Below are 16,747 nucleotides of genomic sequence, written 5' to 3'. Positions count from 1 at the left end.
GGCATATTTGTGGCATAAAACCACAGACCTGCCAAAGCTGGAAAACCACCACAGTGTGAGCTGTCGGAGGGCCGTCAGGTCAGGTCAGGCCAGGCGTGGCGCCCCTAGCAGTGGAGGGGCACAGCCTCCAAACTCGGAGAGGTCTTTTAGCTAAGTTGGCTAAATGGGAAGGATGGATCGATGCCCCTGCATTGGGGAATCCAGCCGGTGTGCTTCAGATGTGCTGGACTTTAATTCCCATCATTCCAGCCCCACTGGCTGGGAATGATAGATGCTGCAGGCCAACAGACTTGGGGGACCCCAATCTGAGGAAAGCGTGTCTATGGAAACCGAGCGGAGGCCGTGCCCAGCTCGATAACCTACACTGTTCGATCCCACCAGCTGATTTGGCATCGCACAATTTTTGCCAGCGTCTCCCTATCAAAGAGCTCTGTGGGATCCCAAAGCCTGCACAGCTCCAGGCAAACTCAGGGCTAAGCGGCATCACAAAGCTGTCACACATGCAGCCACAAGCGGAGACACAAAGCCTAAATCAATCCAATGCGGTACAGTTTCCTGACTTTCTTTCGCCTGCCGGGAAGCCTTGGATTCCTGAAAGGAAGGAAAGGGGAGACAGAACATCACAGCCTGGGGCGATCTACCCAATGAAAAACCAGCATCCGAGGAATGCCAAGATCACACAGCAGGGTGTGCAAGCTATGCAACCAGTACAGCAAATGCTCGACACCCACCAGCGCAACCGGGGGCGTAAGTGGTGGGTTACCCACAAGGCACTGACCTGCCCAGAGAAGGGCTGGCATCTAAAGCTGGGCTCCCGGCACCCCCCACGCCAGCCCTCCCAAGCCCCAGTCCTTCCAGAAGGGCTGGGCCACACCTCACCCACCCCCAGCCAGGTGGAGACGATGGGAGTTATAGTCCAACATTTCTCTTCTCGGAGTTGGGGAAAGTTGCCCGAGGCAGGAATTAAACATTGGACTGCATGCTTGGGTGTGGCACAACCGGAAGATGAACTGCGGGGATGCAGAAATGTGGGGGGAAATGATGCACCTACACATCCTAGTAAACATTTATTCAAACCAGCACATGCCTATAAGAGGGCCCCAGAGCTTGAGGCATTGCTCTGGGCTCAGCAGGCCCCCCGGGGCAGTTTCTGGCCCAGCCTTCATTTCTCTCCTCTCTGCACCTCTCCAGATTGTAGTGAGCAAGATTTTAAAAGGGTTGAGAAACACCGATGGAGAGGAGGTTGAAATTGATGGCCGTCGGGGCAGCAAAGGGCACGGAGGCTGGGTGGGAAACATTTGCACGCAGGGATGTAATACAATTATTATTATTATTATTATTATTATTATTATTATTATTATTATTAGAACATTTCTATGCTGCCCCTTGCCGAAGCCTCGGGGCGGCTTACAACACAATAAAATACAATACAATACAAAAATAGCAATATAAAATTAAGATTAATAATATAAAATAAATAAAAAATATAAACGATATAAAAGAAGTTATAAAAGAAAAGTTATAAAAGAAAAAAAAAGAAAACAATCCATGGAGGGAACCCCCCAAGACCACAAAGTTATGACGATCTCAAATGTGCATCACGGAAAGACACAATAATTGACACAGGGCAGTAGACCGTATGCCCCTCCGAGCTGCACAAAGTTTTCACAATGCCAAAGCACAGCATGTGCCCAGGGAACCCACGGAGCTGGGGATGCACTTCGTACAGTGTGAAAAAGTAAGCGTCATTTTGCCGGATCGTGCCCACGGTCCATTAGCCTGCCAGAGGCTGCTGGGGGGGGGGGTCCCGAGCAAGCCAGAAAGAGGCAGTGGTCATCAGTGGTGATCATCTGGTATTCCGAAGCTAACTGTCACTTCCTAAAGACCAAAACATCCACCGCAAACCCTTTTTTAAAGAAAAAAGGCCATCCCAAGTTTCTTTTATATTATCTTACATTTATAGATGCTTTTTTTAATCTTGCAAGAAACTCAAGGTGACTTACACAGCCGTCCTCCGCTTTATCCACACAACAACCCTGGGGGGCAGGTCAGGCTGGGAGTCCATGACCGGCCCAGAGTCATCAATGAGCTGCACGGCCAAGATCTCCTGACTCCCAGGCCTGCGCTCTCACCACTATACTACACTGTCTCTTAGGGTTGTTGTGGGGATCTAAGTACACACGCACATGATGTTTATATCCCATGTCTCTGCACTTGCAAGGAGTCCGAGGGCAGCTGATGCGAACTGTCCTCCTTTGGTCCATTTTATCCACCAAACTACCTTGTGAGGTAGGTCAGGCGGAGGCTTGGTGACTGGGAGGAGGGGGATCCCGGTCCTGGCCGGACGCTGCCTTGCCATGGCCACGGTCCGTTTGCAAAGAAAGGGGTTCCCCGATGTGCGGGTGCTGCTTTCTTCGGACTTCCTGCACCCCTCCCGGTGCCCAGCGCGAGCGAAGCGCGGTCCTGGCGGCCCCCCAAGAGGGAGGGAAGGGGCGAGGGAGCGCCCGGAGCGGAGAGGCCCCGAGCGTCGCAGGGCAAGTATCCAGGGACAGAAGGACTCGCGGCAAGGCCGGCCCGAAGCTCACGCCCCACCCGGCGGAGTCGCGCAACGGGGCTGTGCGGGCGGCGCGGAATACGCAGACCTCCCCGGAGGGAGTCCCGGAGATGGGCGCGCGGCGGGACCACCGCTCCGCCCGCTGGAAACGGCCAGCTGAGGCCAGCGGGGGCCGTGGGGAAGCCTGCCCGGGAAAGCTGGCGCCGGGAGGCGAGGGACCCTGCGCGGACCCCCACGTGCCGTTTGCGCGCGCCAGGGGCTGCGCAGGGGGCAGTGCGGGCGCGGCGCGACCCTGCCCATAACTTGCCAAGCGCAGGGGTGCCGCTGTGCCGCCCCCCCCGGGGCGGGCTGGGCGTCCCGCCCAAGAGGCGCAGAGGACGCGTCGCCAACATCGTGGGGGAAAGAGCCAAGAAACTGCCCCCCCCCGCACACACACGCGCGCGTACAAGCGGGCGCGAGGGGACGCAAGATCAAGGACCGCGGAAAGAGCTCCAGGGAGCGCGCCGGCGTCCGCGTGCAAGCCGCCCTTCGGGGTGGGCCGGGGACGATGGGAGTTGTAGTCCAGGCGCCTGGAAGGCTGCCCTAGTGCATTGCAGGCTGCGCACGGCACGCCGGCGCGCACCCTCCGGGTTAGACAACGCAGAGGAGGGGTGCTCAGCACAGGGGCGGCAGCGGAGCTCTCGCTCTCGCTCCGGCTCCGGCTCCGGCTCCGGCTCGCGGCCCCGCGGCAGGACCGGCCGAGCGGGCGGGAGGAGGCGAAGCGGTTACCTTGGCGAGGGCGCGCAGAGCCGGGAAGGGCCGTCCGTGCGCGCGGGCTCGTCTCCTCGGGCCTCTCCGCCGCCGCTCCGCCCGGCCGTCCCGTGCGCTCCGCTCGCTCCGCTCCGTGCCTTTTCTGCGGCTGTCACGTCCCCGCACCCAGGCCGCCCGCCCGGGCTCCTCCCCCTCGCCAGACTCCGCAGTGCACGGGAGGGGGAGCCGCCACGCGCGCGCCCGGGGGGGGGCGAGCCACGCGTGGCGGGACGCGGGGGGAGCGCCCAGAGGCCCGGCCGGCCGCGCCCTCGCGGGGAAGGCGCAGCGCACGCCGTGCCAAAGGCGATGCGGGGCCGGATCGCCTCCCCCACGGACGCGGGGGGCGGGCGGCGGAGGCGCCGGGAGCTGGGCAAGCCCTTCCGGGCGTCCCCGCGCGGCTCCGTTGCCCCGGAGCCACCGGGCCGGGGGGCGGCGGCCGCCGGAAAGCCGCGGTCTGCCGCACGCGTGAAGCCCTTGGAGCCGCGCTGCGCTGCGCTGCGCTGCCGGGACTCGTGCCTCGACCCGAATTAACTTCAGCAGCGCTTTTCGAAAGAACTGCTGGCAGGGCTTTGAACGCGCATCCGACGCGCCCCGTGGTGGGATGCGCAGGGGGTTTTTTCATTTTATTTTTATTGCATGTTTAACGTTGTTATGCGTTATTTTTATTGTGTGTTGTTCTTTTGATTGTATTTTACGTTTTAAAAATTACCTTAATTTTTTTAAAGGGCTGCCTCGGGACTGACTTATCCCATTGGTTAGGATCCTAGCTCCCCCTCCATCTGGATCCAAGCCGTCCTTCAAACCTCCAGCTACAGCGGAAGTCTACCCCTGAAAACCAGCTGGTGATGCCAAGAGAGGATAGGCGGAGATTTGCCGTTTGGGGCTCCCTGGGAATTTCTGGGGGCTGCTGGTGGAAATCATGCTTTGATCCGCTTCCTCCTTGCTGCATGGGAGGCTATCTGTAGCCTGCCCTAGCCAGAGGGCTCTGTGTGGAGCCCAAGGGGGGCAGAGAGATGCAGGCCCAGCCGGTGGGGAGCAAGAAAAACGCAGAAATGGGTTCTGGGGCATACACTTTGGGGGTGTGGTGCTCCTCCATAGACCGTGGCACAGCGGTGTGGGCCCACTTTAGAGACATTCCGGGGCCACATTCCATGGGTGGGCGGGGCTAAAGGCAGAAGGGGCGGGCCCAAATTTTTCACTGATAGTTTAATAATAATAATAAAGCTTTTCTTGACAGTGGGTAACATAGAAGCAGAGCTAGTCAGAAGGGGACTTCCGGGCCATCTAGTCTGACCTCTGGCACCAGCCGGCTCTGCTCACGACACGCCCACCATGTGCACGTCCAGCGTGTCCTTGAACACCCTCACCGATGGGGCCTCAACCACCTCCCGGGGAAGCCCGGTCCACACCCCTGGGGTCCTGACTGTCAGGAAGTGCTTCCTGGCATCCAAACGGAACCTTGGCTCCCTGAGCTTTGCTCCGTTGGAGTGCGTCCTGCCTTCCTCTGCAGGGGAGAACAGGTCTCTACCCACCTCCGTGTGACACCCCCTCACATACCTGAGTGTCGCCAACAGATCCCCCCTGAGTCTCTTCTTCTCCAGGCTGAAGAGACCCAGTTCCCTCAGTCTCGCCTCATACGGCATCCCCTGCAAACCGGCCACCAGCCTTGTGGCCCTTCGCTGCACTGACTCCAACCTGGCTATATCCTTCCTGTAATGGGGGGCCCAAAACTGAGCACAATTCTCCAGTTACGGGCGCACCAGAGTCGCATACAGTGGTAGTAATGCCTCTCTTGATCTAGAAGCCACACTTCCGGCTATGCAACTGAGGGAGAGGCACTGAGGCCATTTAGAAATTTAGAATGGGGGGAAATGCCCCCAAAGTTAGGAACTTGTGTTCATGGGAGGGGGTGGGGTCATGGGAAGGGGCGTGGCCACTGAGAAGCCATGGAGGGCCAAGACTTGCGCAGGAAGACCAGGTGAGAGCCCCTCATGCCCAAAGACAGCACATCATGGGTTCCAAATTGACCCCAAAGAGGGACGGCAAAATAACACCCTCGGAATGTTGGCAATTTGTGTTGTTTTTCAAGCAAGTTTCTAGATCTCATGATGACCAAGGAACTTCCGAAGCCACATGGGCAGCTTTTCCTAAATGATTCTAATTTCTGGGATTTGGAGTGGGCTCTTGAAAGAGATGTAGGAGCAGGAAAGGTGTCAGAGCTTTGGGAAGTCCTGGGGAAGTGGCGGGATCCAACCTGAGCTCAGGACCTCTGAAATCCAATGCAAATTACACTGGCACATTGTAATTATGGGGTGACCTGTGTGGGCAGAAGCTCAGACAGTTTTTGTCCCCGAAGGCTTGTGCTCTGTTCAGCCCTGAAGAAGTCAGAATCAGAATCTTAGTTTCCTGGCCCCTACATTGGCCGGGGGTTTTGGGCATGAAGTCACCTTGAAGAGAGACAGTGTGGCCTAGTGGTTAAGAATATGGGAATGGAACTCAGGCAATCTGGGTTCTGGTCCCTGCTCAGCCAGCCATGGAGCCGTCTGGGCGGCTTTGGGCCAGTCACAGCCTCTCAACCCAGCCTACCTCACAGGGTTGTTGTTGTGAGGATAAGACTGAAAGTAGGAGAATGACACAAGCTGCTTTGAGTTCTTTAAAAAATAAAAAAGTGGGCTATACATCTAATAAAAAAATGAAATTTGAAGAGGGAGATTGGACCCTTCTGGCTGGAAAGTTGGGTCTGATTTCAGAGAAGCTTTTGAGGGTCTCATCTCAGTGTGGAAGTGGAGGAGGAAGAGGCAGGCCGTAAAACGCCTCTCCTGCACAAAAGCCTGGGAAATGGCGCACGAGGTGGTCCGGAGGGAGGGTGCGTGGCCCAGTGCACCCCTGCGGTGCTTCGCGGGTTGGACTTGCTGCTGCTGTTGTGCTTCAGGGTTCGCCCCCCACTTTGGGGGTCTCTCTCGCAGCAGGATCCGTCCTGCCTCTTGCTGGAAGGCCGTGGGGCGCACAGCTTGTGGCTCCCACGCCCCGCAGCTGCCCGCATCTCTTGCAATCCCATCGCCTCTCGTGAGGCAAATTGCGGTTTTCTGAGCTTGTCTTTCTCCGGCAGCACGAACGGCCCCCTGGCTTTTTAAGCCAGCGGGGACTGGAGGCGACACTGCCATAAAATACCGAGTACAGCATAGGGAAGGCGGAATGTAGGATCCGATCCAGCGGGGCAATGATCCTTGGAGAGGATTTGAGCAACGACAGTTCTTCAACAACAGTTGGAGGTGCCAGAGCCACCCCGTTTTCTGCTTGTGAAAACTTGAGAAGGGGGTCCAACTTATTCAGCCTGTGGCTCAACCCGGGGGCAGGGGGGAGTTGTACCTTTCCAGGTAGTTTGGCCAACAACTCCCATCACCCCCAGCTCCCAAGCCAGGGCACGCGTTTTAACTTATAAAGTCCTGCATACCTTGGGACCCTAAAACCTGATGGAACTCACCTGAAGCACGGAGACAGGTGTTTTTGGAAAAGAGAAAGAAACAAGGTTGGAAGGGGATAAAGCTGCAGCACTGATTCCTAAGCTGGGAAAATGGGGCTGCAGCACCGATTTCTCAGAGCCCCAGAGCTGCCTCACACGACACCCACCGGGAAGTTTCTCCCCCTCAACTTAAAGCACAAGTCTAAGCACGTTTAAAGAAAAAGGCAAGTAACTCCCAGCATGCCCTAGGTAGCTCTACTGACTGGGGCATGCTGGGAGTTGTAGGCCTCCCCTCCAGCTGAACATGTAGGGACTTACGCCCTTGATTAAGCAGGGCAAATTTCAAGAGGAAGAGCAGCCTGTGAGGGAAGATTACCTCGCCGGTACAACTCTCCCCCTCCCCGCCCCAAGGTGGCTCTTAGGAGAAGAATTAGCATTTTTTTCTACTGGTTTGAATTAGACGACGGATTAATTTGCAGAAAAGAACAATAGCGGGTTCGGCGTGTTTGCAGGACCCGGAGCCTTTGAAGATGAGAAAGCAAACGGGAAACAGGAGACTAAAGATCTTGGAAAGGACGCAGAAGAGCAGCGCCAGAGAAACAGAGAGAGGAGAGGGAGAATAAATCCAGCGCCCAGGACAGTCCTGCTTCTCTGGCTGCCCTTCAGGAGCGGCATTTCTTCCTCCCAACAGCATCCCTGGCGCCACCTGCTGGCCATTTGCGAATAGCGCAGCCACATGAATCCGGCGGATTAATTTCTCTTTTGGGGGGGTTTGTTTAGGGTCTGCCTGGGCTCATCTCTTGGCAAGATCCAAGTCGACTCAAAACTCAGCCAAGTTTTGGCCCCGAGAATTCGCAGCTGCCAGTCCCAAGTTGGGTCATGGCGCATCTGTTTGATCTACCCCAACTGGGGTAGATAGGGGGCCTCTTCAGTCCAAATTGCCCTTCGCTGAAGACAGAAATCCCATAAAAACTGAACTGCGGGACCTTCTGAGCACGAAGCCCATGTTCCCCAACTGAGCTCTTCTTCCTGTACTAGTGAATCACATTTTCATCCTCACCCTTTCTTGCAAGTGACTCGTGGCAGCATCATGGGAATTGCAGTCTGACCTATGGAGGGTGCAAGGTTGGGGAAGGTGCCCTATGCTAGCAAGAAGGCTTCTTTCCCTTGGGCAAGAACCCATGTCAGGGTTAGGAGAGAGTAATTCACTGGGACTAAATGGACTTCTGGAAGATCTGCTCTGAAGGGTCGTCGTGCTCTGAACACCAGGCTTGGAGCCCCCCTGGCCCTTTTCACTGGCATCCAGTGACAAAGAAAATCAACTTGATTTATCAAACCTTCCCAGAACGAATCTACTCTTTTCCTCTGCCCTCCGCATCCCTTTGCCCTCACCTGTCGTGTCTTCAGGTTGTAGGCCTGGGACAGGAACTGCCTGGGTGAATGGGATTTGTGGGAAACTGCCCCAGCAGCCTTTCTGGCAGATTTCGGGATTTTGAATCCGAACAGTCATACATAATCTCTCTGTGTTCCAGGAACGGAAAGTGCTGCTCCGCCCCCACAAGGTGGCTCCCGTCAGGAAGCGCCCAAGAGGGGCCCACACCATGAAGTCCCCGACAGCTGCTGTTTTGCTTTGTTTTTTAATTTCCATATATAATTTATTACGATTCTCTTTTCTTTTGTACAAGCTGAAAATAGAACGGTGAGAATGGAGGAAGGGAAGGAGGGTGAAATGCAGGAAAGGCAGCCGTGGGGGCCGTGGGGAGGAAGGGCTGAGGATGGCGAGACAGAGCAGGGGGGCAGACCAAGGCGTCCTTGGGGTCCCTCTTCCAGAGAGGTGTGTTTTGGTCAGTCTCCGCACCCCAAGTATGTTGGGCAAAGGGAGGGGGAATCCACTGTGGCTTTTATCTCACCACCCTGGCTGAGAAGGGGGGTGGCAGGTCCCTCTCGGGCACAGCGGTGGGTCCGACCCAGAAGCGAGGAAAGAGAACAGGCGCAAACGGGGGGGTGGGACAGGTCGGGGGGAGCGGCAGGGGAGACCTGGCTGTCCCCGGCCGGCCGGCTTGTGCGGGGCGGGGGGCTGCCCCCTCTCCGTGGCAGGGAGAGCTGTTGGGGGGCGTTCCCCATGCCTCTTCCTCGCTCCCCTCATAGCTCCCGGGTCCCCTCGCTCTTCCTGCCGGAAGATGAGAAGACCTTGCAGCTTCCAGCAGCCAGAACATCAAGGGAGCGCCTGTCCATCACGCTGTCCCAGATTCGGGTGTTCCTAAAGAGAGAGGGAGCTGTAAAGGGGGGAGATGGGGGGGGTTGGGGGGAAAAGCATGTGTGAATCGCCTGTCGTCCCACAGCGGGCAAAGGAGGGCGCCCATACCTACCCGCGGTGGGGTCCGTTGGGAGGAGAGGGTGGGTGACAGCGGGGCGAGGTTTCCAGCTGGGCGGGTTGCACTCAGGGGGGGCAGGAGGGGGGTCAGGCAGGGGCGTGTCTCTGGCGCCTGGGGGTGCAGGGGGGGCCGTGAAGGAAAGAGGGAGAAACAGAAGGAGGTTAGCCACGGGGCCGGGTGCGGCAGGGATGGGCTCCACACCTTGATGGGTACCTTTCGAAAGTGCCCAGTGAGGAGTTCATGCACACAAGGCAAGCAGGGAGAGCTGCTTCCCAGGACCAGCCGTGCCCCCCACCCCCCCCGAAATCCCCACCACTGCAGCGCCGCTGACCCTTCCAGGGTTGGAGCCCCCCAACCCGCTCTGCCTGGGGACCCAATCCAGGGCAGCCCCCGCCCCGATCCTTCTTTGTCTCGGGCTCCTGGCCAAGACTTTTGCACTAAGCCTGGGGCTAAAGGGGAAGAGAGGCTCTCTGAGAACATGCAGAGCGACTTGCCCTTCCTAGTCCACCCCACGCTGGGATTCCTGGGCATGGCTTCCTAGGATGGCAGCTCCCTTAAAACTTCACCAGCCGAAAGTGCGGAGCAGGCCCAAGCGCCAGGACATCCCCCTGGCACCCCGGTCGCCCCTCAGCAACCCCAGATGCGGGGCGCGTGCGCTTCACCTCCAGCGCCCGGGTTTCGGCTCCGATCGGACTCCAGCTTGTCGCAGGACTGTGCTCGCCGCGTCCTCTTTGGTTTGAGGGGGGCTGCCTTCCTCCCCACCTCGGGCTCCCCTGGGAGGAAAATGGGGGGGGGGGTCAGAAAGCCCTGCAGGATCTCCCCCGCAGAGAGAGCCAGCACCAGTGGGAGAACAGGATGGGGAGAAGGTGCCCTGTGGCCGGATTCGCACCCAGAGCCTCAGATATTTGCTCCGGTCTTGGCCTGGGGGTCCTATTTTGGGGACATGCCCTGGACCAGGAAGAATAGGACGAAGGGGCGTTACTGCCCTCTCTATGCAGGCGCTCGCCAGGAACTGTTATCCCCACTCCTTTCTAAATATCCTGGTTACTCCTGGTTGCTTTTATCCAATCAGTCCGATTTCATCTCCTTGACTACGGCCAAATACTGTTTGGTAGTCGGTGCAGCGGGCAGTAGAATTAACCCTAAATGGTTCTACCAGAATGCTTTTATTTTCTTAATTATTGTAATTTTATCAGTACTGTATTTTTCTTATTTTAACTAATTGTAATTTTGTGTTTAATTTATTGGCTGGTCAATGACCGAATAAAGAATCGATTGATTGACCGATTGATTGAAGAAGGGGCTACTTGGTGGTGGCTCCTCATCTCTAAAATTTGCTCCCAGAGAGTTCCAGGAAGAGCATTTGCCGGTTTCTTTCAACAATTTTGCTTTCAGAGGCTTTTAACTGAACTCCACCGTGGGACTGTTCTTTTATTGCTGCCGCCAGCGCCTGCCCTGGGCCAGCTCCGTGAGGAGGGGAGAGGATCACGGCTTCAAACAAACAATGGCACTGATGTCTCACTCCTATTTTGCCATTTTCATGCTTTAATCTACCAGCCGCTGCCCACTGACCGCCCCCTCCCGCCACGCCCCCCCGGAAGCTGTGTGGCCAAATAGGGGATGCTGGAAAAGTCCTGCAGGACTGGCGTGGGGCAAGCGCCCCACTGCGGTCTGCCTGGGGTTGGGCTCCAGGGGGACGTACCTGTGTCTTCCGGGGTGACCCCTCCTGCCCCACCGGCTTCCTCGTTGCTCCGGCTGCGCTCGGGCTGGCTGGGGGGCTTCCGGCCCCGGGGGAGGGCGACCGGTTTGGGAGGCCGTGACGGGATGGATGAGGGATCCCTGAATTGCTGCAAGGGGAGAAGGGGGGCAGGCGTGTGAAGGGGGGGGAGGAGTTGCCAAGAAGGCCTGCGGCCCTCCGGAGCTGGGGATGCACTCACCCGCCCCCCCCGTCCTGCGGAAAGGGATTCTGTGCACATCACCTTGCCCACCTAGGGAGAACTGTCCCCCCCCCAGGGGTCTCTCTCTGCTACTGGAACCAGCCCAGTTGTTGGGAGGAGTATTTTGGGGGGTGCAAAGCCCCCTTCCCAGGTGGAACAAGCTCCCTGTGACCCCATCCCGTCCCTACATGCCACCCCCTGGACTCCCCAAGTCCGATGTTCTTGCCTTGGTGGGCACCATCCCCATGTCCTTCTCAGGGGGCAGCGTAGGGGTGACGGCCCCCCTCTCTTCCAGCCTGCTCTGCCTTTCTTCCGAGGGGGGGTCCTGGAGGGGCTCCTTGCCTCGGCTCTCCCGGGGCGAGCTTTCTTCAGCTACGGGAGAGCAAGAGAAGGGATCCAGAAACAGGTGGAGATGCCAGGCCTTAACGGGCCCCCATCGCCTACAGGGGTGGCCTATCTGGCTGGCCCGGTGGAACATCCGCCTGCACCAAGAGCGTCCCCCAGAGTGTTATTTGGCTCTCGGGCTGGGAAAGGTGCAGTTGTCCTGCTTTCTGCCAAAGTTCCCAGCCTGTACAAGCCGCTGTGCTGGACTGGCACAGGGTCCGCCATCAATTAGTCCTTTGCATCGCTCTAGGAGGTTTATAAATCCAGTAAATTGTTGTATTCATTGCCTCATGCTGCCGTTTTGATTTTGTCTTGAACTCTTCTACCTTGTTTTACATTGCATTTAGTATATTGCATTAATATATTTTGCAAACCACCCTGAGAGCCCTTTAAGGCAGTATAGAAATTTAATTTAATTTAATATAATATAATATAATATAATATAATATAATATAATATAATATAATGTAATGCAATGTAAAATTTAATTTAATTTAAATGTTTGTGTCAGGTAAGCAGAGGAAAAGAAGGTTGTTGGGGTGGGAAGCTGTAGCGTGCCAGACAGGTGGGCCAAAGCTGAATTATTCCTCTTAATTTGAGATGCCAGGGCGTCATCTCTGAAGCGGCGATGCACCAACGTTGTCAAGTTCATTCTGTGTCTTGCACGTTCTCACACACTTTCATTCCACCATCGGCCAGTGGCCAGAATGGGCTTTTTAAAACCAGAATTTCTGTGTGCTTGTATTAATTCCCATCCGCACTTATGCTGCATTCGTTAAGGTAAATTACAGCTATGCTGCATGAATGAATGCGGGTTACCACGGGGGTGGAAGAGCATGTTAACAGTAATAGGAATTAGTGCAAATCTCCCCCCTCCCCCACACACAGGGAAAAAACAGCCCAGCGGTTTGAAAAACCAGCCTGATCCAGATCAAGTGGATCCCAATTTATCTAACATCTCTCATTTGAAGCAGGCATTCCAGGCCCCCAAACCCAGAAGTACGACTCTCAAGGAATCCTGAATTATGTGTGTCTGGTGCCAACAGATCAGTCCTCCACCTCAAACCTTTCTAGCCTCTTTGAGAGGCTGCCACAGGAGGAAATGCCTCTCATTTTCCGCCTACATACTCACCTATGTCCCAGCTGGCTTCCGCCCTTCGAATGGTGGCAAAGCTCGGCTTCGTACTCTGCAGTGGGGGGTGGGGTCTCCATCCCCCTTGTCCTGTGCGGTCGAAAAACAAAGAAGGGAGCACATGTTTGCCCTGCCAAGTCCACAGTGTGCCCATTTCACAGATGAGGTTGGGACCACAGAGGCTACCCACAAAAATTCAAGGCTGAGGCAGGACTGGTTCCGCAGGCACGTGTTGGCATCTCCCCAGCAGCCTTTACTTGGGCAAAGAAAAGGGAGAACCGTGGGCCAACCCGGTAGCCCTTCCAAAAGACTACTTCTTTCCTCCACCTTCCCCATCTCCCTTTCCTTGCCTGCTGTGACTTTTTAAACTGCACCTCGGCAGGCAAAGCCAGGCTTGTTTTATGGATTAAATGTAAGCCACTCTGAGAGTCATTTGGGCTGAGGAATGAGGCAAAAATGCCTTAGAGAAATAAATTAATGTGCCAGCTCTCCCACTAATACAATCTGGGTCAACCCGTTTAGGATATGGCTCTCAATCTTCTCCAAACTTTAAATTCACTCACAGATTTTTTTCTAAAGATTGGATGCTCCTAATTGTCCTGTTTAGAACATTCTCAGTTATGGGTGCTCTTGTTTTTTGGGAAAAGGGAGAAAGAGAGTCTAAAACATTGTGTTTGGTAAGTAAACATTAAACTAGATTGTTTTCACTTGAAAAAAGAAATAAAATCTAAAAGCGTCATTTGGCCAGATATATGCACCCTTACATTCCCACTGTAATTAAATCATGCACTTCAGTCTCCCACTGAAATCAGTGGGATTTTAAAGAGGCACTCTACACATGCCCAGAGAGAAAAAGATCCGATAACACCCAGCAGGATCCAATGCACAAAGGATTGATCCCTAAAGTGCTTGGGGTGCCCGGGCCATGCCCTACGTCGGCCTTCTTCCACCCAGGACTCTCCTGAGTGTAGGACTGCAACTCCCACTCTTGCTGGAAGGATGGGGCTTGCACTCCCACACAACTGAAGGGTTTCTTTCCCTTGGGAAGGACTGCGCCATCTGAAAAGGCAATTTTTACAATGCCCCAGATTGCAAACACCAACACGAAATGGGCAACACAGTCAGAACAGGGGATTAATTCTGTCCTGGGACCAGTGCAAACTCTGCTCTGGTTTGGGGCTTCAAAATAAGGTGGTGGAGGGGGCCCCGGGGGTAGGAAGGTGGGAGGGAGGGGGAGCGGCTGTGGGTCAGGGGCGCCCCGCACCTGAGTCATCCGAGGATCGCCTGCGCTGCCGGTCCCGCATACTCCCTCCTCGCTCCAGGTCCACGCTCTGAGGCAGGTGAGAATTCCCAGAAGAAACGGCTCGCGGGGGCCCGTGGCCCCCGTAGCCCCGCCCCCGTCCCTGCCCCCCACCAATTACCTCCAGCTTAGCATCCAGGCTCCACCCCTTGGCACGTCCCATTCCAGGTAAGGGCACACCTTGGACCTGCAAAGGCTGCAAGAGCTCCGTCCCCTTGGGGTCGGATTCGGCCCGCTCGGAGTCGGGACTGGGACCCTGGCCGTGGGGGGAAGGGGCGTTAAGAACGAGGGGCCTCCGGGCAGCCCCTCCCCGCTTGGCGTCACCCCACGGATCAAGGCCTCCCTTACCTGTCTTGTCCTGCCGGGCAGGCCCTTCACCCCGCTTCCCGGGGCCAGGGGTCCGATTCCTGGGGGGAGCACGACGGTCCCCACGAGGTCCTGCCCCCGCTTCCTCTCCTCCTCCAGGCCAGCAGCGGGGCGCAGTGGGGTCCTCTGCTCCTCCCAGCCCCCCACCGGGGGTGGGGGAGGGCTCGGGGGCAGGTGCTCAGGGTCTCGCTCCCCCTTGATGCTGCGGTACCTACGAAAGTGGAAAAGGCCCTTCCTCCGCTTCTTCTGCAGGGCGGGCAGGGAGTCGCTGGGGCCGGGCCGCACCCCACAACTCTTCGGCGTCCGAGGATAGCTGTGGGCGGGATGAGGCGGATGGGCTGAGCGAGAGGACCGTGTCCCCCCCTCAACGGCTCCCCGGCTGTGGCTAAGGAAGGACGGAGACCCCCCCCCCCCCCCCCCCGGGCCAGAGCCGGCAAAGCCTTCTGCCTGCCTTCACCATCTCAGTCACAGAATGTTATGTTTGCGGCGTAAGAGTCAGAAAATACGGTATAGTGTAGGGATATTTCCCGTCCCTGCATCCCCCATCAAGACAGAGGGGTGTGAGAGGGACAAAAGCTACCAGGAAGAAAATAGGTGCCTTCAACACCTGGTGCTAGGGGAGAACTTCTGGGACCCACAGAAACACCTGGGACCCACAGAAAGGCAAACGAAAGGAATGCAAGTGAGAGATGGTTTGAGTCCATCAAGGAAGCCCCAGTCACGATCTGAGAAGGGCTGCTGCGGAAGTCCGTTCATGGGACAACTGACGGCACAGAACGAGGAGAATTTGTAACCGCATCCCCAGAACAATCGTGCTTTACCTTCCCGTGTTTTCCGACTGCTTCTTCTGTCCCGTTTTTCTTTCCACAGAAGGATCAGTTAGGAAGGAAAAGTGCGGAAGAACACCTCCCAGCCGTGTGCTCCAGGAACGTCTGCCTGAAGCTGCCCCGGGTCTCAAAGCAACCGGCTCCACCTAAAGGACGACCACCTGGGGCACCCCACCTTACCTCGTGTTGTCGGCAAGCACCCTTCTGTTGAAAAATTCATCCAGGCCCTCGTCCAGCCGCGGCCCCAGGCCGTTCTCCTGCTCTTTGCTGTCGACAGACCCCAGGATTCGGTTCTGGAGGGGAACAGAGAGAGGGATATTAATTTCCCCCACACGTTTCCCCTCTTCGTTTCTTCTCTGGACCTGCAGTGGGCAAGTTGGGCCTTCCAGGTGTTTTGGCCTTCCAGATGTTTTGGCCTACAGCCCCTCTTAAAGACATCAAGAATCATCGAGCACGGATGGTTACGGCAATGAGACAACGCAGCTACGGCTTCCCGAGTCAAAGGACAATCTTCCATCTAGTTTTGTATCCAGCCCTTTCCTTGTGAGGAATTCAGGGCTGCTTATTTCTCACCTTCATCTTCACAACAGCCCTGCGAGGGAGGCTAGGCTGAGTGTCAGTGACTGGCCCGAGCTCACCCAGTGAGCGAGAGGACTAGAACCTGGATCTCTCAGGCCCCAACCCGGCACTCTGACCACTAGGCCGCACTGGCTCTCCACGCTGGCGGGTTTTGGCTACTCCCCCATCCGGCGTTCCCCCGTTCCTCTTCCTGCTCTTTCAATGCCATTGCAAAAGGCTCCCAAACTTGGTCCCAAGGCAAAAAGGCCGAAGGAGGGAAGAGAAACTTGGCGGATGGTCCCACAGGAAAAATGAGCTGAGGAGTCCGAGGAAGGTGTGGGGAGGAGAGAGGTGACCCCCGGGGACCCACGCCAGCGCGCCGCAGACTCACGTGGGAGCGGAAACCGCCGTGCAGGGCGCTGCGTGGAGGACGGGGCCTGCCGCGGGTGCGGTGCTCCAGCCGGCTGCCCTCCGTCGGCAGCTCCGAGAGCCCCTCAAAGGACGCGCTGTGGGAGTGGGAATAATGGCTGCCGTCGGCCAAGGATATCCAGCCCAGGGGGGCGCCCAGGTCGCCATCTTGTTCTGAGCCACCTGCAAGAGAAAGCAAGCCCTGGACCCTCGCTGGAGGGAAGGAAGGGGTGCACCCAGAGGGACCTTCGGGTGTGGGGGAAGCAAGCTCAGTTTGGGTCTGGGATACTTGAAGGAGCGCCTTCTTCCCTATAAGCCCTCCTGCCCCATGAGATCTGAGGTGAAGATCCTGCTCCGGGAGCCCTCCTTGAAGGAGATTGCATAGGAGGGCGGCTACCCGGAGAAGGGCCTTCTCTGCAGTGGCCCTGACTCCGGAATCCGCTCCCCAGAGAGGGTCACCTGGCACCCACCTTATATTCTTTTCAGCGTCAGGGGAAACCCTTCTTATTTTCCTGTTATTTTAATGTTTAATTGATTTTAACTGGGGTTTTAGTATATTAATGGCCGGATGCTATGGGTTTTGTTTTATTCTGCTTATTTACTGCAAGCCGTCCTGAGATGTTTGTAGGGGACGGGATAGAAAAGCTTTTAATA

The 16,747-nt window shown here is 56.5% G+C and overlaps 1 protein-coding gene across 1 annotated transcript in view; it reads right to left on the bottom strand.

The window, feature by feature from the left end:
- Window positions 1-8,435: 8,435 nt before the first annotated feature.
- Window positions 8,436-16,747, bottom strand: part of CARMIL3 (capping protein regulator and myosin 1 linker 3) — a 32,745-nt gene continuing 24,433 nt past the window's right edge. The window contains exons 30-40 of the mRNA XM_044420890.1: window positions 16,077-16,276; window positions 15,308-15,420; window positions 14,283-14,613; window positions 14,056-14,190; window positions 13,899-13,965; window positions 12,635-12,724; window positions 11,345-11,490; window positions 10,884-11,028; window positions 9,844-9,954; window positions 9,176-9,292; window positions 8,436-9,066 (exon numbers count right to left, since the gene is read on the bottom strand). Of these exons, the coding sequence (XP_044276825.1) occupies window positions 9,041-9,066; window positions 9,176-9,292; window positions 9,844-9,954; window positions 10,884-11,028; window positions 11,345-11,490; window positions 12,635-12,724; window positions 13,899-13,965; window positions 14,056-14,190; window positions 14,283-14,613; window positions 15,308-15,420; window positions 16,077-16,276 (1,481 nt within the window). The 3' untranslated portion in view covers window positions 8,436-9,040. The remainder of the gene's footprint in view (window positions 9,067-9,175; window positions 9,293-9,843; window positions 9,955-10,883; window positions 11,029-11,344; window positions 11,491-12,634; window positions 12,725-13,898; window positions 13,966-14,055; window positions 14,191-14,282; window positions 14,614-15,307; window positions 15,421-16,076; window positions 16,277-16,747) is intronic.

Source organism: Varanus komodoensis, unplaced genomic scaffold (genome assembly GCF_004798865.1).
Source record: "Varanus komodoensis strain SLA01 unplaced genomic scaffold, ASM479886v1 scaffold112, whole genome shotgun sequence".
Classification (NCBI taxonomy): domain Eukaryota; kingdom Metazoa; phylum Chordata; class Lepidosauria; order Squamata; family Varanidae; genus Varanus; species Varanus komodoensis.
The sequence above is the reverse complement of the archived record's forward strand: the minus strand, read 5'-3'. Positions and strand labels throughout refer to the sequence as shown.